This window comes from Suncus etruscus, chromosome 3, assembly GCF_024139225.1.
Source record: "Suncus etruscus isolate mSunEtr1 chromosome 3, mSunEtr1.pri.cur, whole genome shotgun sequence".
In the NCBI taxonomy this organism is placed as follows: domain Eukaryota; kingdom Metazoa; phylum Chordata; class Mammalia; order Eulipotyphla; family Soricidae; genus Suncus; species Suncus etruscus.
Window position 1 is genome coordinate 142164144 of NC_064850.1, and position 17747 is coordinate 142181890.

The window sequence follows — 17747 nt, forward strand, 5'->3', positions numbered from 1 at the left end:
TTCATCAGAGTTTATAAGGAGTGGGCACAATTAGCAAACAAACTCTCACCTCAAGTAACACATCACTTGTGCTTATAAATCATGAAAGAAAAATTATGCTTCATCACAGATTTGGAACTAAGTGTTAAGTACAAAGAGTCCTCTCTTTTATCATCTCTCTCTCTCTCTCTCTCTCTGACACACACACATACATTCTCTCTCTTTCTCTCTCTCTCTCTCATCATCAGCATGGAGATCATGCAGGGCCATCTCCGGATTGAAGTCTATCTTGTATCCTTTGTTGACATATCGAACAAGGAAAGAATAAATAACTGAGCATCGGAGGCCTAGTAGCTGTGCCTCAATGAATTTCAGGCAGGGAAAGGGTGCCTTAGAGACTTGTGTCCTCTTAGTTTCTAACATGTAGGCCATTCGCTATACTTTACATCATATGAGTAAGAGATGTCAGAGAGGGCATTGCCACCTGTTCTGATTGCTATAACTAAAATGAAATTGACTGAAATTGACTGAGTGACTTAAACACTAGATGTTTAATTATTTCTTAGTTTTTGAGACTGATGTCATGGATCAGGGGAAAGGATGATGGAGACTGAACTTCTCTGGTAATACAATTGAGAGAGAGAGATACAAAGACAGAGAGACAGAGGGAGATAAGGACAGGTAAAGATAGAGAAGTCAAAGCATTCCTGTATTACTTGAACTTTTTTGGGAGAGGAAGAGAGAGAGAGAGAGAGAGAGAGAGAGAGAGAGAGAGAGAGAGAGAGAGAGAGAGAGAGAGAGAGACAGAGAGAGAAGCACTACTGTTTTTCTTAAGCTTTTTGGGGGTGCGAGGAATCAAACCCTAATCTTCCATATTTGAGGCAGGCACTCTGCTACCGAGCCACATATTAGCTTCCCCACCCCCAGTCTCTTTATATGAAAATAAATTCTATCACAGAGTTCCCCCACCCCAAATTCATGACCTGCTTCCCTTCCGGCTACACCTTCAAATGCCTTCACGTTGAGGTTTCAATTGGAATCAATATCTAAATTTTGGGAGGAACACCAAGATGCTGTCCAGTATAGAGGGTGAATCTATATAACCTCTCCCAAGGGCAATTTTATGACAAGTTAGAGTCTGTAATGCATGTATCTTAATTATTTTTCTTTTGTCTTAGAATCATACTTGATGGTACTCAGAGGTCACTCTTGAACCCAGTGTATGTGCTGAAATCTAAATAGGAGAGATGACCAGGAAATTTTATTGGTCTTATTCATGGTGCAGTGAATGGGGTCAGGGCTCAAACCTTGATTAATGACTCGAAGACTGCAATCACATTTATCCCCTAGAACTGTGGTCCAGCATTTAGTTAAACAAAGCATTAATTAAATCATGCAAGATTAGCTGCAATTTGTAGTAAAACAGACCATTATTCATATTCCACAAGCTGTGAGGGGAACAAGATATAGTGACAGTCTTATGATCAAAAAGGGAGAAAATAGTTTCTTTAACACTGCTCCGGGGCAGGGCACACATTACTGTGACATGTCAGTGAGCCAGCCCAGATCAGCATCAGCAATTTCTAGGGTCTAGAAAGGAATTACAGTTAGCACAGAGTCACAAAGTTAACACAGATGGGAGCCCATAAATCACTGGGACAAACTTTTTTTTTAATATAATTTTTATTTTGATCATAGTGGCTTACATATTGTTGACAATAACATTTTAGGCACATATTTACATAAAATCCAGGGGGATTCCCATCACCAGATTGTCCTCCCTACACCTCCGTTTTTTGTCCTACCTCCCATTTCCTCTTCCCTCACCCCCAGGGCGGCTAGAATATGTGGTCCCCTCTGTATCCAACCCACTACTTAGTAGTCTTGCACCTGTTTGGTCTTGATGCCTCCCTTATCTCCCCCTCTAACTGTAGGCAGGACTAGCTAGTTCAAGTTGCGTGGTTTTGCCTGAAAAAGAGAAGATAAATAAACTGGGGTAAGAGTCTAATACCCCAAAAATGGGTGGAATCCTTCTAGAGGCTCTCATCATAAATTTGGGAGATGAAGGAGAAAAAGAAGGTGAAACACTCCACCAGTACCAAAAAAAGTACTGGGACAAACTTTTAATGCTCTCTTGGCCAAACCGTAAGTGAGTGAACTTTTCTTTACTAACTTAATATTATAACTGGTTTGTATATAACATTGTCAGTGCCTTTGAGGGAATCACGAGGTACCAAGAATCAAACTTGAGTCTCCAGCATACAAAGCATGCATTCAGCTGTGATAGAACTATCTTGATTTGTTTTGGCTTTGTTTTTTTGGGCCACATCCAGCGGCGTTCGGGGGTTACTCCTGTCTCTGCACTCAGAAATCACTTCTGGCAGGCTCAGGGGACCATATGGGATGCTGGAAATCAAACTACTGTTCATCTGGGGTTGGCCGCATGCAAGGCAAATGCCCTACCGCTGTGTTATCACTCCAGCCCCAAGATAGAACTATCTTTCCAGCCCCTAATGTGTGTTTCTCTTTGGGGTTTTGGGACACACCTTATAGGGCTGGTGAGGGAGCTACTCTTGGCTCTGTGCTCAGGGGTCACTCCCAGTGGTATTGGACCACTGAACCAAATTCTTCTGTACACATTTATGTATTCCAGTTAATTGAACTATGTATGTCTCTGGCCCCTGGTACTCCCTTTTAATAAGAAAAAGTGATAAATTATTATAAAATTCAAAAACACTGCCTTTATTATGGGGAGATAACTTAGCAGACTGAGTGCTCATATTGCATGCAAGAATCTTGTTCTTGATAGTCCAAATACCAAATACCAAGCATTGAGCTGGGAATAGCTACCAGCATCAACAGCATGTCTCAAGCCATTTTCCTTCCACCAAAATAAAAAAAATCTGCTTTTATTTCAGAATTTGAAGTTCATGGTATTGAAGAATAACAATACAGCAGGTTTTTTTTTTTTCATTACAGTTTTAGGTTAGAACCTGATTGTTCTAAATGTTTTTAGAATCTGGATGTTCTAATTCCTCATCAGGGGAAATCTTAGAGAGGCAGATGGCATGTATGTATGTGCACCTAAGGTGAGGATGGAATAAAAGAAAGGTAAGAAGGACTCCTGGATAAAGGTGACTTTTAAGCCTTGGAGTGTGGGCCCTGCAGGTACAGGTATGGGAGGGACATGTTCTAGGAAACAGTAGCAAGCCCAGCAGTGTCTGGCATATTTGATGATCATCAATCAGAATGAAATATAGCCTTATTCCACTTGGAATTATAGGTATCATTAGTTACCTCAAAGAGTACGTTTTAAAGGAATTTTTTTTTTTAGATTTTAGCCTTACACCTGGTGTGCTCAGGGACTATTCCTGGCTCTGTGTTTGGTAGTGGTCCTGGACACTTGTGAAGGGGGGACCACAGGTGGTACCAGAGATTAGAACCAGGTCAGGTCATGGCTGCCACAGCTGCATGCAAGGCGAGAACCTCCCTGTACTCTCAGACCCTGGCCATTTGTAATTTTTAAATACATTTCTTTGACAATTTTTTCCCCGCCACGCCGCCCCCCAACTCCGACAATTTTTTTAAGATAGCATTATTTACAACACTATTTAAAGTTTTAGATGGATAGCCCTATAGTTCTACACTCTGATCATTCCTAAATTTAGTCTCCATTAATACCTACATTTGGCCCCTTTACCAGTTCATCATTTTTATTTTTTTTTGTGTGTGGGAGAGACAGATGAGAGAGTTATTCATTTATGTCTAAAGACTTATGTCTATTTTCTTTTGAGTTGATTTTTACATACCAATATATAAACATTTAGAATGCACTAAGGATATTAAGAGCTAGCTTGATTTGTATGTGGCTTTTTCTTTTCTTTTTTTGAGAGGTGCACACCTGGTGATGCTCGGGGCATACTTCTGGCTGGAGTCAGTGGACCATATGTAGTACTGGGGATTAAACCTGGGATTGTTCTCATGCAGTGCAGTTGCTCTACCTGCTGTGATCACTTTGGCCCCTGGGTGGCTTTTCATCTTATTCATCTTTTTTCATCATTCATCTGGTTTTGGTTTTGGTTTTGGGACCACTCCCACTATGCTCATAGGTTATTCCTGACTCTTAGAAATTAGAAATTGGGCCCAGAGAGATAGCACAGTGGTGTTTGCCTTGCAAGCAGCCTATCCAGGACCTAAGGTGGTTGGTTCGAATCCCAGTGTCCCATATGGTCCCCGATGCCTGCCAGGAGCTATTTCTGAGCAGATAGCCAGGAGTAACCCCTGAGCACCGCCATGTGGCCCAAAAACCAAAAAAAAAAAAAAAAATTAGAAATTACTTAGAAATTACTCCTGCAGGCTTAGGGTACCACATGGGATGCCAGGAATCGAACCTGTGTACAAAGCAAATTGTTTCTCACCAGTCACCTTTGATTTTCTTTTTATGTAGCCAGATCAGGTTTTCCTAGTGGTGTCTACCTTTGGAATTATATATGGAAAAGCCAGCAGAACTTCATTTTTGCAGTACTGGAATTGAACTCAGTTCACTGAGAAAGCCCTCACTGTTGTGCTGTCTCCCTAGCCCCCAGAAGAACTCTTACTGAGTTCTTTATTCCATGTGCCATGCATGCACTTCCCAAGTACTGCATGTTCATTTTCTTAAACTTCTCAGTAGTCTTCCATACTTAGTAACTCCACTAAGGGTCCTATCCCAGCTCTGTGTTTGTGGGAAGGGGGTGTGTGTCATATCTAGCAGTGCTGGTACTACGGATTAAACCTGGGTTTCTTACATGGAAAGGATGTGCTGTGCTCCAGCCCATTTCTCTCTCTCTCTCTCTTTCTTTCTCTCTCTCTCTCTCTCTCTCTCTCTCTCTCTCTCTCTTTCTCTCTCTCTCTCTCTCCAATATACCATATATCCATATATCATTTTTTTTTGAGGATGGAAGGTCTTCCAGGCAATGCTTAAGAGTTCCCTAGCAATATTGAAATACTTAGCCAACTGGGCCAGGAAATTCAGTGCTAGGGTCAAGGACTCAGTTGCTCTCGCCTGTGGTGCTGGGAATCATAGAGAAGCCCAGATGGTGCTGGGAGCTCCCAGGTCACACCAGTCATGCTTAGGAATTAGCATATGACACCAGGATTTGAATTCAGATTCCTGGGCACATATACCTTTGACCACTGTGCTATCCCTCTGACTTTTCATATCCCCAATTTTTATTTAATTTTTTGTTTTGGGGGCATACCTTGTGGCACTCAGGGTTTACTCCTGGCTCTGTGCTCAGAAATGATTCTTGGCAGGCTCAGGGGGCCATATGTGATAATAGGGATCACACGTGGGTTGGTCATGTTCAAGGCAAACACCCTACCCACCGTGTTATTCTAGCCTTTTATACCCTCATTTTATAAGCAAAAAAAAAGTTTTCTTGCAGGCTAGATTTCAGGGTGGAGCACGAATCAACTAGTTTTAGTAATGAGCCATAATCTTTTAAATATGAAGGTGTGCCAACCCACAGAGGCATATTTTTTCCACTCCATGAAACCTTGTACTATGGCATATTTCTACTGTGGATACTGTGTATCCTTCCCATTTCACCCTTAGAGAACCCAAAGTTCTCCTAAATGACACCTATGCTCAATGACTATTGTCACAAAAGAAATAAGCCTGGAGTTGCACTGCTGACTTGAGATAGCACACTCTTCAGAATATCCCTTGGAAGTAAAGAAGTGAATTATAATTTCCAACAATTTGGGAAACCATTGAATGTTCTAAGGATTACACTCTCTGGTGCTCAGGACCAGATGTGATTTCTGCTTCTTTTTGCTTATATCACCCTAGGAAATAATCTTCCATTACTATGACAGATCTAAATGTGTTTTAAGATTAGTTTCATTTAGGGGCCAGAGAGCACAGCGGTAGGGTGTTTGCCTTGCAAGCAGCCAATACAGGACAGACTGTGGTTCGCATCCCAGCATCTCATATGGGCCCTGAGGAGCGATTTCTGAGAGTAGAGCCAGGAGTATAACTCCTGAGTGCCACCAAGGTGACCCAAAAAAAATTAAAAAAAATTTTTTTTAAATTTTTAAAAAAATTAAAAAAAAGAAAGATTAGTTTTGGGGGTGGAGGGATAGCACAGTGGTAGGGCATTTGCCTTGCATGCAGCTGACACAGGATAGACCTCAGTTCGATTCCCAGTGTTCCATATGGTCCTCCAAGCCAGGAACAATTTCTGAGCACATAGCCAGGAGTAATCAATATATTCAATATAACCTTAGAAGTCCTAGCAATAGCAATCCGACAAGAGAAGGGAATCAAAGGAATCCAAATTGGGAAAGAGGAACACAAACTATCTCTATTTGCAGACGATATGATGATTTACATTGAAAACCCTAAACAGTCCACAGTAAAACTCCTAGAAACAATTAACCAATACAGCAAAGTGGCTGGATACAAAGTCAACACACAAAAGACAGTAGCGTTTCTATATACAAATCACGAAGTCGAGGAGAGAGAGATTAAAAATACAATTCCATTTAAAATAGTATCAAAAAATATCAGGTACCTAGGAATCAACCTTACAAGGGAAGTGAAAGACCTATACCAGGAAAACTTCAAAACACTTCAGAAAGAAATTGAAGAAGATCTAAAGAAATGGAAGAACATCCCATGCTCATGGATAGGTAGAATTAACATAGTCAAAATGACTATCCTACCCAAACTTCTATATAGATTTAATGCAATCCCTATCCAAATCCAGACACCATTCTTTAAAGAAATAGAACAATCAATCACAAAATTCATCTGGAACCACAAAAGACCCAGGATAGCCAAACAAATACTGAAAAACAAGAAGCTGGGTGGCATCTCCTTACCTAACTTGAAACTATACTATAAAGCCATAGTAATCAAAACAGCATGGTACTGGAACAGAGACAGGACCTCAGACCAGTGGGTCAGAACAGAATTCCCTGACATAAACCCCCAGATATACAGCCAACTAATATTCGATAAAAGAGGCAAGAACCTGAAATGGAACAAAGAAAGTCTATTCAACAAATGGTGTTGGTACAACTGGAAAACCACATGTACAAAAGTGAAGATCAACCCATACCTCACCCCTTATACAAAAGTCAACTCAAAATGGATCAAAGACCTTGAAATCAGACCCGAATCTATAAAGTTTATTGAGAATAAAATAGGCAGAACACTCGAAGACCTATATATCAAAAAGGTCTTCGAGAATGGAGCACCATTGGCAAGAACTTTAGCAACAAACATAAACAAATGGGACTACATCAAACTAAAAAGCTTCTGCATGGCGAAAGAAACCCTACTTAATGCAAGAAGACAGTTAACAGAATGGGAAAAAATCTTTTCACTCGACATATCAGATAAAGGGCTGATATCTAGAACATACAAAGCACTCAGAAAGCTGAGCCCCCCAAAACCGAATAAAGCCATAAAAAAATGGGGAGATGAAATGAATAGACACTTCTCTGAGGAAGACAAAAGGATGGCCTACAAACACATGAAAACATGTTCACCTTCACTCATCATCAGAGAGATCCAAATCAAGACAACAATGAGATACCACCTGACACCAGTGAGGATGGCTCACATTAAAAATAATGGGAACAATCTCTGTTGGCGGGGATGCGGTATGAAAGGAACTCTCATACACTGCTGGTGGGAATGCCCCCTTGTCCAACACCTATGGAGAACAGTCTGGAGAGTACTCAAAGAACTCAGAATTGAGCTGCCATTTGACCCAGCAATTGCTCTCCTAGGTATATACCCCCAAGTGGGAAGGACATTCATTCCAAAATATATGTGCACCCCACTATTTATTGCAGCACTCAGTGTAATAGCCAAGTCTTGGAACCAACCTCGATGTCCAACAACAGATGAATGGATCATTAAGATGTGGTATATATACACAATGGAATATTACACGGCAGTCAGAAATGATACAATCACAGACTTTGCAGCAACATGGATGGACCTAGATCATATTATATTAAACAAAGTAAGTCAGAAGACAAAAGAGAAACACAGAATGGTAGCACTATTCTGAAGCACCCAGAACACACATCTTATACACAACTGATACTCAACAATCAAATAACACGGTTTAACAGGGTAGAAACTCTAAACACTGCAATAGTCAACATATACTCAGAAGCAGTCCCCAAAGTACTTGAAAAAGGAACAACGCAAACTCTTGACTACACATTATTCCACAAAGAAAGCAGCAACACCAAAAACTGCACCGTAGAGAGAATAGGTATGTAATCAACCTTCCACGACAAAGGCCCACAACAATCATTTAGAGAAAGTATTCAGGAACACAGGTAAAGAACACCACGGAAAATCACTGTCTGCAATGGAATCATCCCATAACACTACATTTTATTGTCTTTATCTTATAATATTTAAAATAACCTCTCAGCTTTTATATCCACAGGCATCCTTGAATACAAATGGCGGATAAACTAAGATGGCAGCGCGGAATACCACATGAGATACCATACCTAGCTTGCAATATGAGATGGCCCCGAGAAAACTCTTTAACATACATTTTATCTCTAGATTACACCTTCTTTTAGGAACTGAAGCACGTGACCAGTCAGACCACCAAAGCAGTAACCGAGACGTACAGACTTAAACTACACGCTCTATTCTGTGAACAAATTCAGGCAAACTAGCATTCCCCTGCTATTCTCTCCTCTCTTCTCACTACTTTCTTTTTTATTTTCTATCTTCTTTTTTTTTCTTCTCTTCTTTATTTTTCTTTTTCTCTTTTCTACTCTTCTCTTTACTTTTTACCATTTATCTTCTCTCTTTCCTTCTAAAGTATTTTCTCTTTTCTCCCTTCCTACCCCTTCCATATACCTTCCCCTTCTCCCCCTCTGGAAATCCAACTATCCCTTCACCCCTCAATCCCATACAGACCTCCCGCCATATTAAAACTCTCCACCCTCAGTCCTTAATCTATTAGGCATCAAGATTGACCTCCTACCCCAACGAACCATTACCCAGCACCCAGTCGAGAGGACACCCAGTCAAACCCACATCTCGTCTCCTGCATGAAAAGGCAGCCAACTCCCCTGCGGATCCATGCTGCGAGGCCCTCCCCACCAACTCCCCCTAACGTGGACTGTTACCTGAAACCGGACTTAGGTCTAAAAGTATCCTCAATGCAAGAACCCTTCCAGGACCTCCCTGCCACAAATCTTTTGCCACTCTGAAGAAGATCTGGGGATGGGATGGAAAGATGCCTGGGGACCCACACACCACAAGAAAAACCAAAAAGACAATGGGAAAACCTGTATTTCCAACATAAGCATAAGAACTGTATCACACCACCTCTTTACCCGCTTTTCCCCAAATGTAAGATAGTCATATGCATCACTTTGGCCCTTTAAATACTTTGCTACCTCATTTAAAAAAAAATCTGGCCTACATATACATATGTAAGCACATACATTTTTGATACCTATTTTTTTATTTATTATTTTTTTCATCTTTTTTTTTTTTTTTTTTGGGTATGTAACCTGTTTCTGTTTTCCCCTTTTGACCACCCCCAAATGCACCAACAATATAAGGTAGCACCATTTCCCCCTGCAAAGGCACACTAAAATAAAGGGAGATTCTTACATATATATATATATATATATATATATATATATATATATATATATATATATATATATATATATATCAAAAAAAAAAGAGAGCTCTTATCTATTAGAGATAGGAACTCATAGTTGTTTACAATAGAGGGATATCTCCTACCTTGAAAATATGTCATGTGGAATTAACCTAGACCTCAAGTGTTTAGATACCATCAATCCAGCCTTGAACCCTGGATCCCAGACACAGGAACGGCACAGTTCTCCACAACTCCTACAGGAAACAAATCCCACCCGGGACAGCCGCAATACTGCGAGGCCACCAACAAATGCCAGCACTAATATGACATCCTGACAACGAAGAAAATGGGAACAACTTGACCTAAGTGAAGGTTATCCAACCTTTCTAGCTAACAACAAGACAAAATCAGAAGACTTGTCACCCTTTGGAAGGCCCAAAAGCCAAGATTTCGAGTTACAGATGACTGCTGCTAGAACCATGACCAGACTGTATACAGCTTGGGACCAATAAAAAAGCCCTAACCTAGGGTTTCAACTACGATCTGCACAATGAACATGATCCCCAGATTCAAAGGTCTGGCAGAGACCATTGTAATGGAATGGGGCTTCTGGAAGCGCAAAGAAAGACACTGTCCTAGGTGCCATCCTAGCTTCAGTGCAAAGACCAAGATCACCAACCACAGAAGATGAATTAAAATGACAATGATGGAACAGAACTTCTAGAACCACAAAGACTGACTTCATCATAACTCCCACCGCAGGATCTGTGCAGATACTGAGATCCCTAGTCACAGAGGCCTGATGGTATCACCCAGGACAGAGCAGAGGTCTTACAAACACCACAAAAGCACCACCAGGAGAGTAAGTGATCCTGAACAGAGTCTATAGTTGATCCCATGACAATACACTCCAAGGGCGGAGAAACCCCATATCTCTTAGGCCAAGTGAATTCCTTTTCGAATGACCCCAATATTTACTGTGCCTGGGCAGGAGGGAAAAAAAAAAAAAAGCACAAATCATTATTTTTTTAATATATATATTATTTTATTTTCATTTATTATTATTATTTTTATTTACCCATCTATTTTTGGTCAATTTCTCTGTTTGGGTGTGATAATTGAAGTTGTCCCCAGTTACACTTATTCTTTCTCTTCCTTTCTGTTCTTCCTTTGTATGCTATGCCATGTTTCCTATATCAAGACCATGACATTTTTTTGTTTGTTTGTTTGATTGTTTTGTGTTTATTTTTGTGGGTTTTTATTTTTTTTTGTTTTTTTTTGTTTGTTTTGTTTTGTTTTGTTTTGTTTTTGGTGCTTGTGCTTATTGTTGGAGCCCTCACGGGATATTTGACACTTCTTTTTGTACTGGTGGAATGTTTCACCTTTTTTCTCTCCTTCATTTCTCAAACCGATGTTGAAAACCTCTGGAAGAATTCCACTTATTTTCGGCGTATTAGACTTTTACCCCAGTTTATTACTTTTCTCTCCTTTAAACAAAACCACGTAACCTGAACTAGCTAGTCCTGCCCCCCCAATTAGAGGGGGAAACAAGGGAGACACCAGGACCAAAGAGGTGCAAGACTACTGTGCAGTAGGCTAGATACAGAGGAAACCACACATCCTTGCTACCCTGGGGGGGAGGGAAGAGGATATGGGTGGTAGGACAAAAACGGAGGTGTAGGGAGGACAATTTGGTGATGGGAATTCCCCCTGATTTTATGTAAATATGTACCTAAAATATCATTGTCAACAATATGTAAGCCACTATGATCAAAAATAAATAAAAAAAAAAAATGTAAAAAAAAAAAAAAAAAAAAAAAAATTAAAAAAAAGAAAGATTAGTTTTGGGGGTGGAGGGATAGCACAGTGGTAGGGCATTTGCCTTGCATGCAGCTGACACAGGATAGACCTCAGTTCGATTCCCAGTGTTCCATATGGTCCTCCAAGCCAGGAACAATTTCTGAGCACATAGCCAGGAGTAATCTCTGAGTGTCACTGGGTATGGCCCAAAAACAACAACAACAAACAAAAAAAAAATCAGTTTAATTTCTTGTTGAGTAAGTGATGGAAACGTTTTTTGAGGTCCTGAAGAAATAGCTCAACAGGCTATTTCATGCTTTGCTTGCAGGAGGTCTGGGTTTGACCCTAGATACTGCGGGGTTACCTGAGCACCATTGGGAGTGACCTTCCCGGTACAAATCTGTGGTAGCCCTGGAGTGCTACCAGATGTGGCACAAAACAAAACTTGGGGGCTAGAGCAATAGTACAGCTAGTAGGGCACTTGTGCTGCGTGTGGCCAACCCAGGTTTGATCCCTGGCACCTCATATGGTCTCTTGAACACCTCTAGGAGTAATCCCTTAACTCAGAGACAAGAGTAAATGTGGAGTATCATTGGCTGTGGGACCTCCCAAAACAACAACATTTGAGGTGCGAGAAAGATAGTTCATTGGGTTGAGGCACAAGCTTTGTGTGCAGGAGTCTGATGGGCCCAATGAAGCCTGAGTTTGAACCCGATATGCAGGATCCTGAACACCACCAAGAGCATCTCCCAAGAATCATTGATGTGATCTAAAAACAAAAGCAAAAAAGGGGGAGACAGAATAGAAAAAGCATAAAGAAGTATCCCCTCTAGCAGCTTCTGTCTTCACCTTTATGTTTTTGGTTTTTTTTGTTTGTTTGTTTTGTTTTGTTTTGGGGCCACACCCAGTATGCTCAGGGGTTACTCCTGACTATGCGCTCAGAAATCGCTCCTGGCTTGGGTGACTATATGGGATGCCAGGGGATCGAAGTGCAGTCCGTCCTGCATCAGCCGCATGTAAGGCAAACACCTTAACCGCTGTGCTATAGCTCCGGCCCCTTGTCTTTACCTTTAACCACACTCGCTGGAAAAGTGAAAAAGCTCAGATGTCATGCAGCTAATCTGCTGCAGGAAACTGTGGTGAGGTCTGAGCTCTCCATATTGTGAAAACACCAACACTCAGGAAGACCTCAAGCCAGAGATCCAAATTCTGATTTCCAAAACGAGCCAGTGCAGGCAGCTCTTCAAATGTGTGACTGCTGCTGGCAGCCACGGCTTTCCCTGAAGCAACTTCTCTGGAAGGACCCCACTGTGCACACTCTGCTTGCTGCCCCTGAACCTGCCTGGCTCTTACTCAAGCTGACCTTGGTTACCATGGAGAAAAAGAGAAAGGAAGGAAAAATTATTTTTGCACAGTTCTCAGAACTGTGGGAGAAGGGCATGTGTTGCTGGAAACCATTTCGTGCCATTCAGTATGTAGCTTCTGTTTCTTGTTGAAGTTAAAAGCTCAGTAAGATAGACCCACATGCACAAGATGGAGTCAGTTCTACCAGATTGAACATTCCTCTTCACATGTTCAGAACTCAAGAGGGACCCAGGGAAACGGCTCAAAGGACTTTGCATATGGACTCTGTGGGTTCTGTTTCAACATTCTTGGTCCCCTGAGCAATGCTGGGGAAGCCTCTGAACAACACCAAGTGTGGCCACCCCATCTCCAGAAGAAAACTCAAGAGAGAAGATTGAGTTTGCTAAGTAGTCTTTCCAGATTCTTTTAAAAAATTTTTATTTTGTTTTATGTGCCATACCCAGGAAGGTTCAGGGATCACTCCTGAAGGACAGAGGGAGACCATATCGGGAACCAGGGAACAGACTTGGGTTGGCTACATTCAGAGCAAGTGCCCTATCCTCTATCACTCTGGTCCCAGGAACCAAATTCTTATCAAGTTCAGTATTCTGAACATACAAGTCATGTGGGCAGAGATAACAGCTCCTGTAAGAAGTCAGTTCATGATTTCCCTTACCCCTACATTCACCATCTTCCATTGGATGAGGAATTCTGGAGGAAAAAGTAGGAAATGGTAGTTAAAAATTAGTGCTTTGGGGACTACACAGATGGTACAGAAGACATGGTGCTTTCCTTATATGTGGCTGACCTGTGTTTAATTCTCAGCACCCCATATGGTGCTCTGAGCCTTGCCAAGAGTGACCTCATGAGCAGAGTCAGGAGTAAGCCCTGAACACAGCCAAGTGTGGCCCCCAAGCAAAAATAAACAAAAAGCTTGGGCTTTAGGGGCCAGGGAGATATCTCAGAGAGCTGGAGAGCACAGAATGCTGGAGCCTCAGGCTGACCCTTGGCTCCATATAGTCCCTTGAGTACCAGGATGAGCTCCTGGACAGAACTAGGTATAACCTCAAACTCCATGAAGAGAAAAATCAGGCTTTGTAGTCATAGAGATCAGTGTTCAAATTCTGGTTTTGGCATTACCAGCTCTTCTGACCACAGGCCAACTACTTAAACTTTTTGAGTTTCAGTTTTCTAACCTGCACAATGAGGACAACAACAATAACAATAAAGCCTTTCACAAGGACTTTTATGCAGCTTAAAAGTAATAATGCAAAAAAAAAAAAAAGGTAATATTGCAAACATTTGGTACAATGTCTGGTTTGTAACAAGAGCTCAATAAATGTGAGCTGTGAAGGTGATACCAATAAGAACTCTGGGCTCTAGCATGTTGTCCCAAGCAACAAGTTTTTGCTGAATGAATGTTTATAGGTCACATTGAAGACTTCACTACAACTGGAAACTTTCCAATGCCAGGTGTATAAAAGCAGGTCTGATCTGGTTTCAGTGTGTGCCCATACTAATTAAGTTAACAATACTCTTTTTGAAATGGCACTATCCTAAGAGATTATTTGGGATTATTATGTTGTCTGTGTAGATAGTCTCATTTATTTACATTTATTATTTGAATGATTCTGGGAGCTTGAGTTAGTAGCCAATAATTGGAAATGATACTTTACTGGTTGAGGAGGCAAGTGGCAACCACTGTATGAGTCTTGTATGGAGAGCTTATATTGAGCTTTTTTTTGAGCATAGCGAGACTTGACATTGATAAAAAGCAGTTCTTGGTGAGGCCACAATTAAATTGTAGAAATGTGCCTTTCAGCAGTTCTTTAAAAACTCTTGAACTGGCATCCCAGATTCCTGGATGAAGAAGTCAGCACATGATTTAAGAGATATTACATTTATTAAATACTTGCTTCGTTTGTAGCTGACTCCAATTTGATCCCTGAGCACAGAGCCAAGCATAATCCTTGTGCCCCTCCCCAAATCAGACCATAATACCCCACTTAAGTTCTAGCACTCTTTTGTTTTGATAACTCTGAGGCCATGCCTGGTTGTAGTTGTGGGGTTACTCCAGGCATTGTGCTTGGAGACCATGGCCTTTCTGGCATTCTTACTGTCCAATTCTATCTTTTGACACTAATAATCTACTTAATCTAGTTAAATAACCTTTTAAAATGCATACTAGTTTGGTGTAAAAGCCAAAGGTTCAAAACCATCGAGTGCGGGGCCGGAGAGATAGCATGAGGGTAAGGTGTTTGCCTTTCATGCAGGAGGTCATCGGTTCAAATCCCGGCGTCCCCATATGGTCCCCTGTGCCTGCCAGGAGCAATTTCTGAGCTTGGAGCCAGGTATAACCCCTGAGCACTGCCGGGTGTGACCCAAAAACCATACACACACACAAAAAAAACATCGAATGCTTCAAAGACTGTTCCCTTAAATTCCATCTTCCCTCTCTATCTGGCTGGAAGGATTTTCCAAGTTCAGCTCATTTGGGCACAAGTGTGGACCTTGTAATGCAAGGTGGTTGGCAGAGCTGGGGCTACAGTGAGAATGTTTTTTGTCAGTATCTGTCACAAGTGCCTAGAGATGTGGCCCACACCAGGGCTCATGCAGGGATAACCCGATAATTTCAGTTGCATTCAGTTTGGTGCATCTAAAGGGCAGTACCTTCCAGTGGGGTCTTGTGGGCCTAAAGCAACAGAAGTCTGTGTGTGTGTGTGTGTGTGTGTGTGTGTGTGTGTGTGTGTGTGTGTGTGTGTGTGTGTGTGTGTGTTTGAGCTATTCCCCAGTGGTGCTTGTGATTTATTCCTAATGGGGCTCATCGGATCATATTAGGTATTGAGGTCAAACATAGATTGGCTGCTTTTTGGACTATCCATCTCCAGCTCTGCAATAGGAATCTGAGGACCTCTTTCTCTTTTTTTCAGGTCTGCTGTTTCCACCTGGCTTCCTGCTTCACTACTGTTTGTGGGAATCATCTATGCTGGTTCCAGAGCCTTGTCCAGACTGGTATGTCTTAGAGGTTTGGGGTGAAGACTTATCCACTTGCCTCATCCTCCCTCTCCTGGCTTTTAACTTGTGTATCAGTAGAGGAATGCTTCATCTTAAATGTTGCTACCCCTATATTGGAGAGCAAATATTGGATTTGAGTCTCCACTTGGCTAAACTGAAGATGCATAGAGAGAAAGGAATTTATGATTTAGTTAATGAAAAGTCAGAGCACAGTGTCTGTTTCGGGTATGGCTTGATCCAGGGTTTCATTAATATAGTTAGAGTCCAGTTTCTGTTTCCTTATCTTTCACTTCTCCTATCTTGACTTCATTCCACAGTCTGAATTTCTTTTAGTGTGTACTGTTGGCACCAGGCTCATTCTTCAGTTTTAAACCTAATAGAAAAAGACTTCATTCCTCACTCTTTATGGGATTTACCATGATTATGCAAACTACATCATTTAGAGTAAATTATGTGGTTTCGCCAGCCTTGGGTCACTGCCTCCTTGAACTATTTGACTACCCTGGTCGTACAGGATCCCTGTCTAGATCCCATAACTGAGAGATGGAATATCAGATTCTCAGTATTGGTGTACTTTACCAAAAGAAGGATATTTATTCTAGGTCAGGTCAGAGGGTTAGCTCAATGAAGTGGAGCCCAGGTTTGCATGCAGGAAGCCTAGATTTGATTCTCGACACCCATGATCCTCTGAGCATTATCAGGAGTCACCCTCAAGCACAAAACTTGGAGTAGACCTGAGCAACACCAGGTATAGCTGCCCAAAACAGAGCAAACAGAAAGAATTCTAGGTGGCAAAAAACTCACCCAAACCCTAAAATTTTATTGAACTGTCAGTCCATCTTTAGCCAGTAAGTTCTATACCTGGGACATACAGTAGTGCTAGTCTGAGCACTCTGTGTAAGGCAATGGTGCCAGTAATGCTCCGAACACATGTTTAGACACCAACTCATGATTCATGGCAAGACATTTTGAAGAAGACAAATGGAAGAAGACTTTCATTCCAGCTCGAGCACCCATCTTCTGAGTTTCAACACTGAGCAGCAGAAAGAAATCACTATGAATTTGGCTCAGCAAAGGGGAAGTTGGCCCAGACCAAACATTCCTGCTCAGAGTGGGCATGGGCCAGAGCACAGACCCAAGACTCAGATGATGGCTTTTTGTAAACCCACTCAGCCCAGCAGCTTGTTTTCATTTTTTTTTTCAGTTTCAGTTTTTATATAGTTGTTTAAAAATGCTGGGAGGAATAAACATAAGGCATGTGTACAGCTTGTGTTAGACAGAAAACAGGCATCAATATGCTAGTGCCAAGCTGTCAGTTCACTGACTCCATAAGGAGTTGGTGGTGGTTGGGGAGGGGAGTGGGGAGTGCTCCGTTAAAATCCCAGGGTGTTTCATCATTCAGGCACTTTCCAGGTAGGTCTGCTTTGTAAAGGCTCCTTTATTATATGTCAAGCTTTGAGCCGTTGTTCACCTCATGGACCATTCCTGGAAGAAAGCTGGTTTCTTTCTGCAATAGTTGGACCAGAGGGAATTTGTTATTTATAGATTTTACCACCTCCAAGTCACACCTGAATGAAACTCAGAGTTTAGCCTTAACTGAATTGTGGTGCCTCATCAGAAAGTATTTACTGTGAGCTGGGGGCTTACAGACAAGCCAGCCATGTGCCTCCTGACATGGGGAATCTTTTAGGGCATCAGTGAAAGACTGGGGTGTGTGTGTGTGTGTGTGTGTGTGTGTGTGTGTGTGTGTGTGTGTGTGTGTGTGTCTCTGTGTGTGTGTCTCTGTGTGTGTATGTGTGCGTGTGTGTGTGTATACAGCCACCACAAACATTCAGTGTTAGGATCTGACAGATATTTTCTCTAAAAGCCCTTCAGGACCTAAGTCAGAGATCAGCTCTTCCTTGCTCTCAGGGTGTTGTGAAAATTCTCACTAAAAGCCAGAGAAAACCAAGCAGCCTGCCT

The 17747-nt window shown here is 41.7% G+C and overlaps 1 protein-coding gene across 1 annotated transcript in view; it reads left to right on the forward strand.

Annotated features, from left to right (window-relative positions):
* The window catches only part of TMEM241 (transmembrane protein 241), a 118037-nt gene that overhangs the window by 17950 nt on the left and 82340 nt on the right, over window positions 1-17747 (forward strand). The window contains exon 4 of the mRNA XM_049770198.1: window positions 15701-15782. Within this exon, the coding sequence (XP_049626155.1) occupies window positions 15701-15782 (82 nt within the window). The remainder of the gene's footprint in view (window positions 1-15700; window positions 15783-17747) is intronic.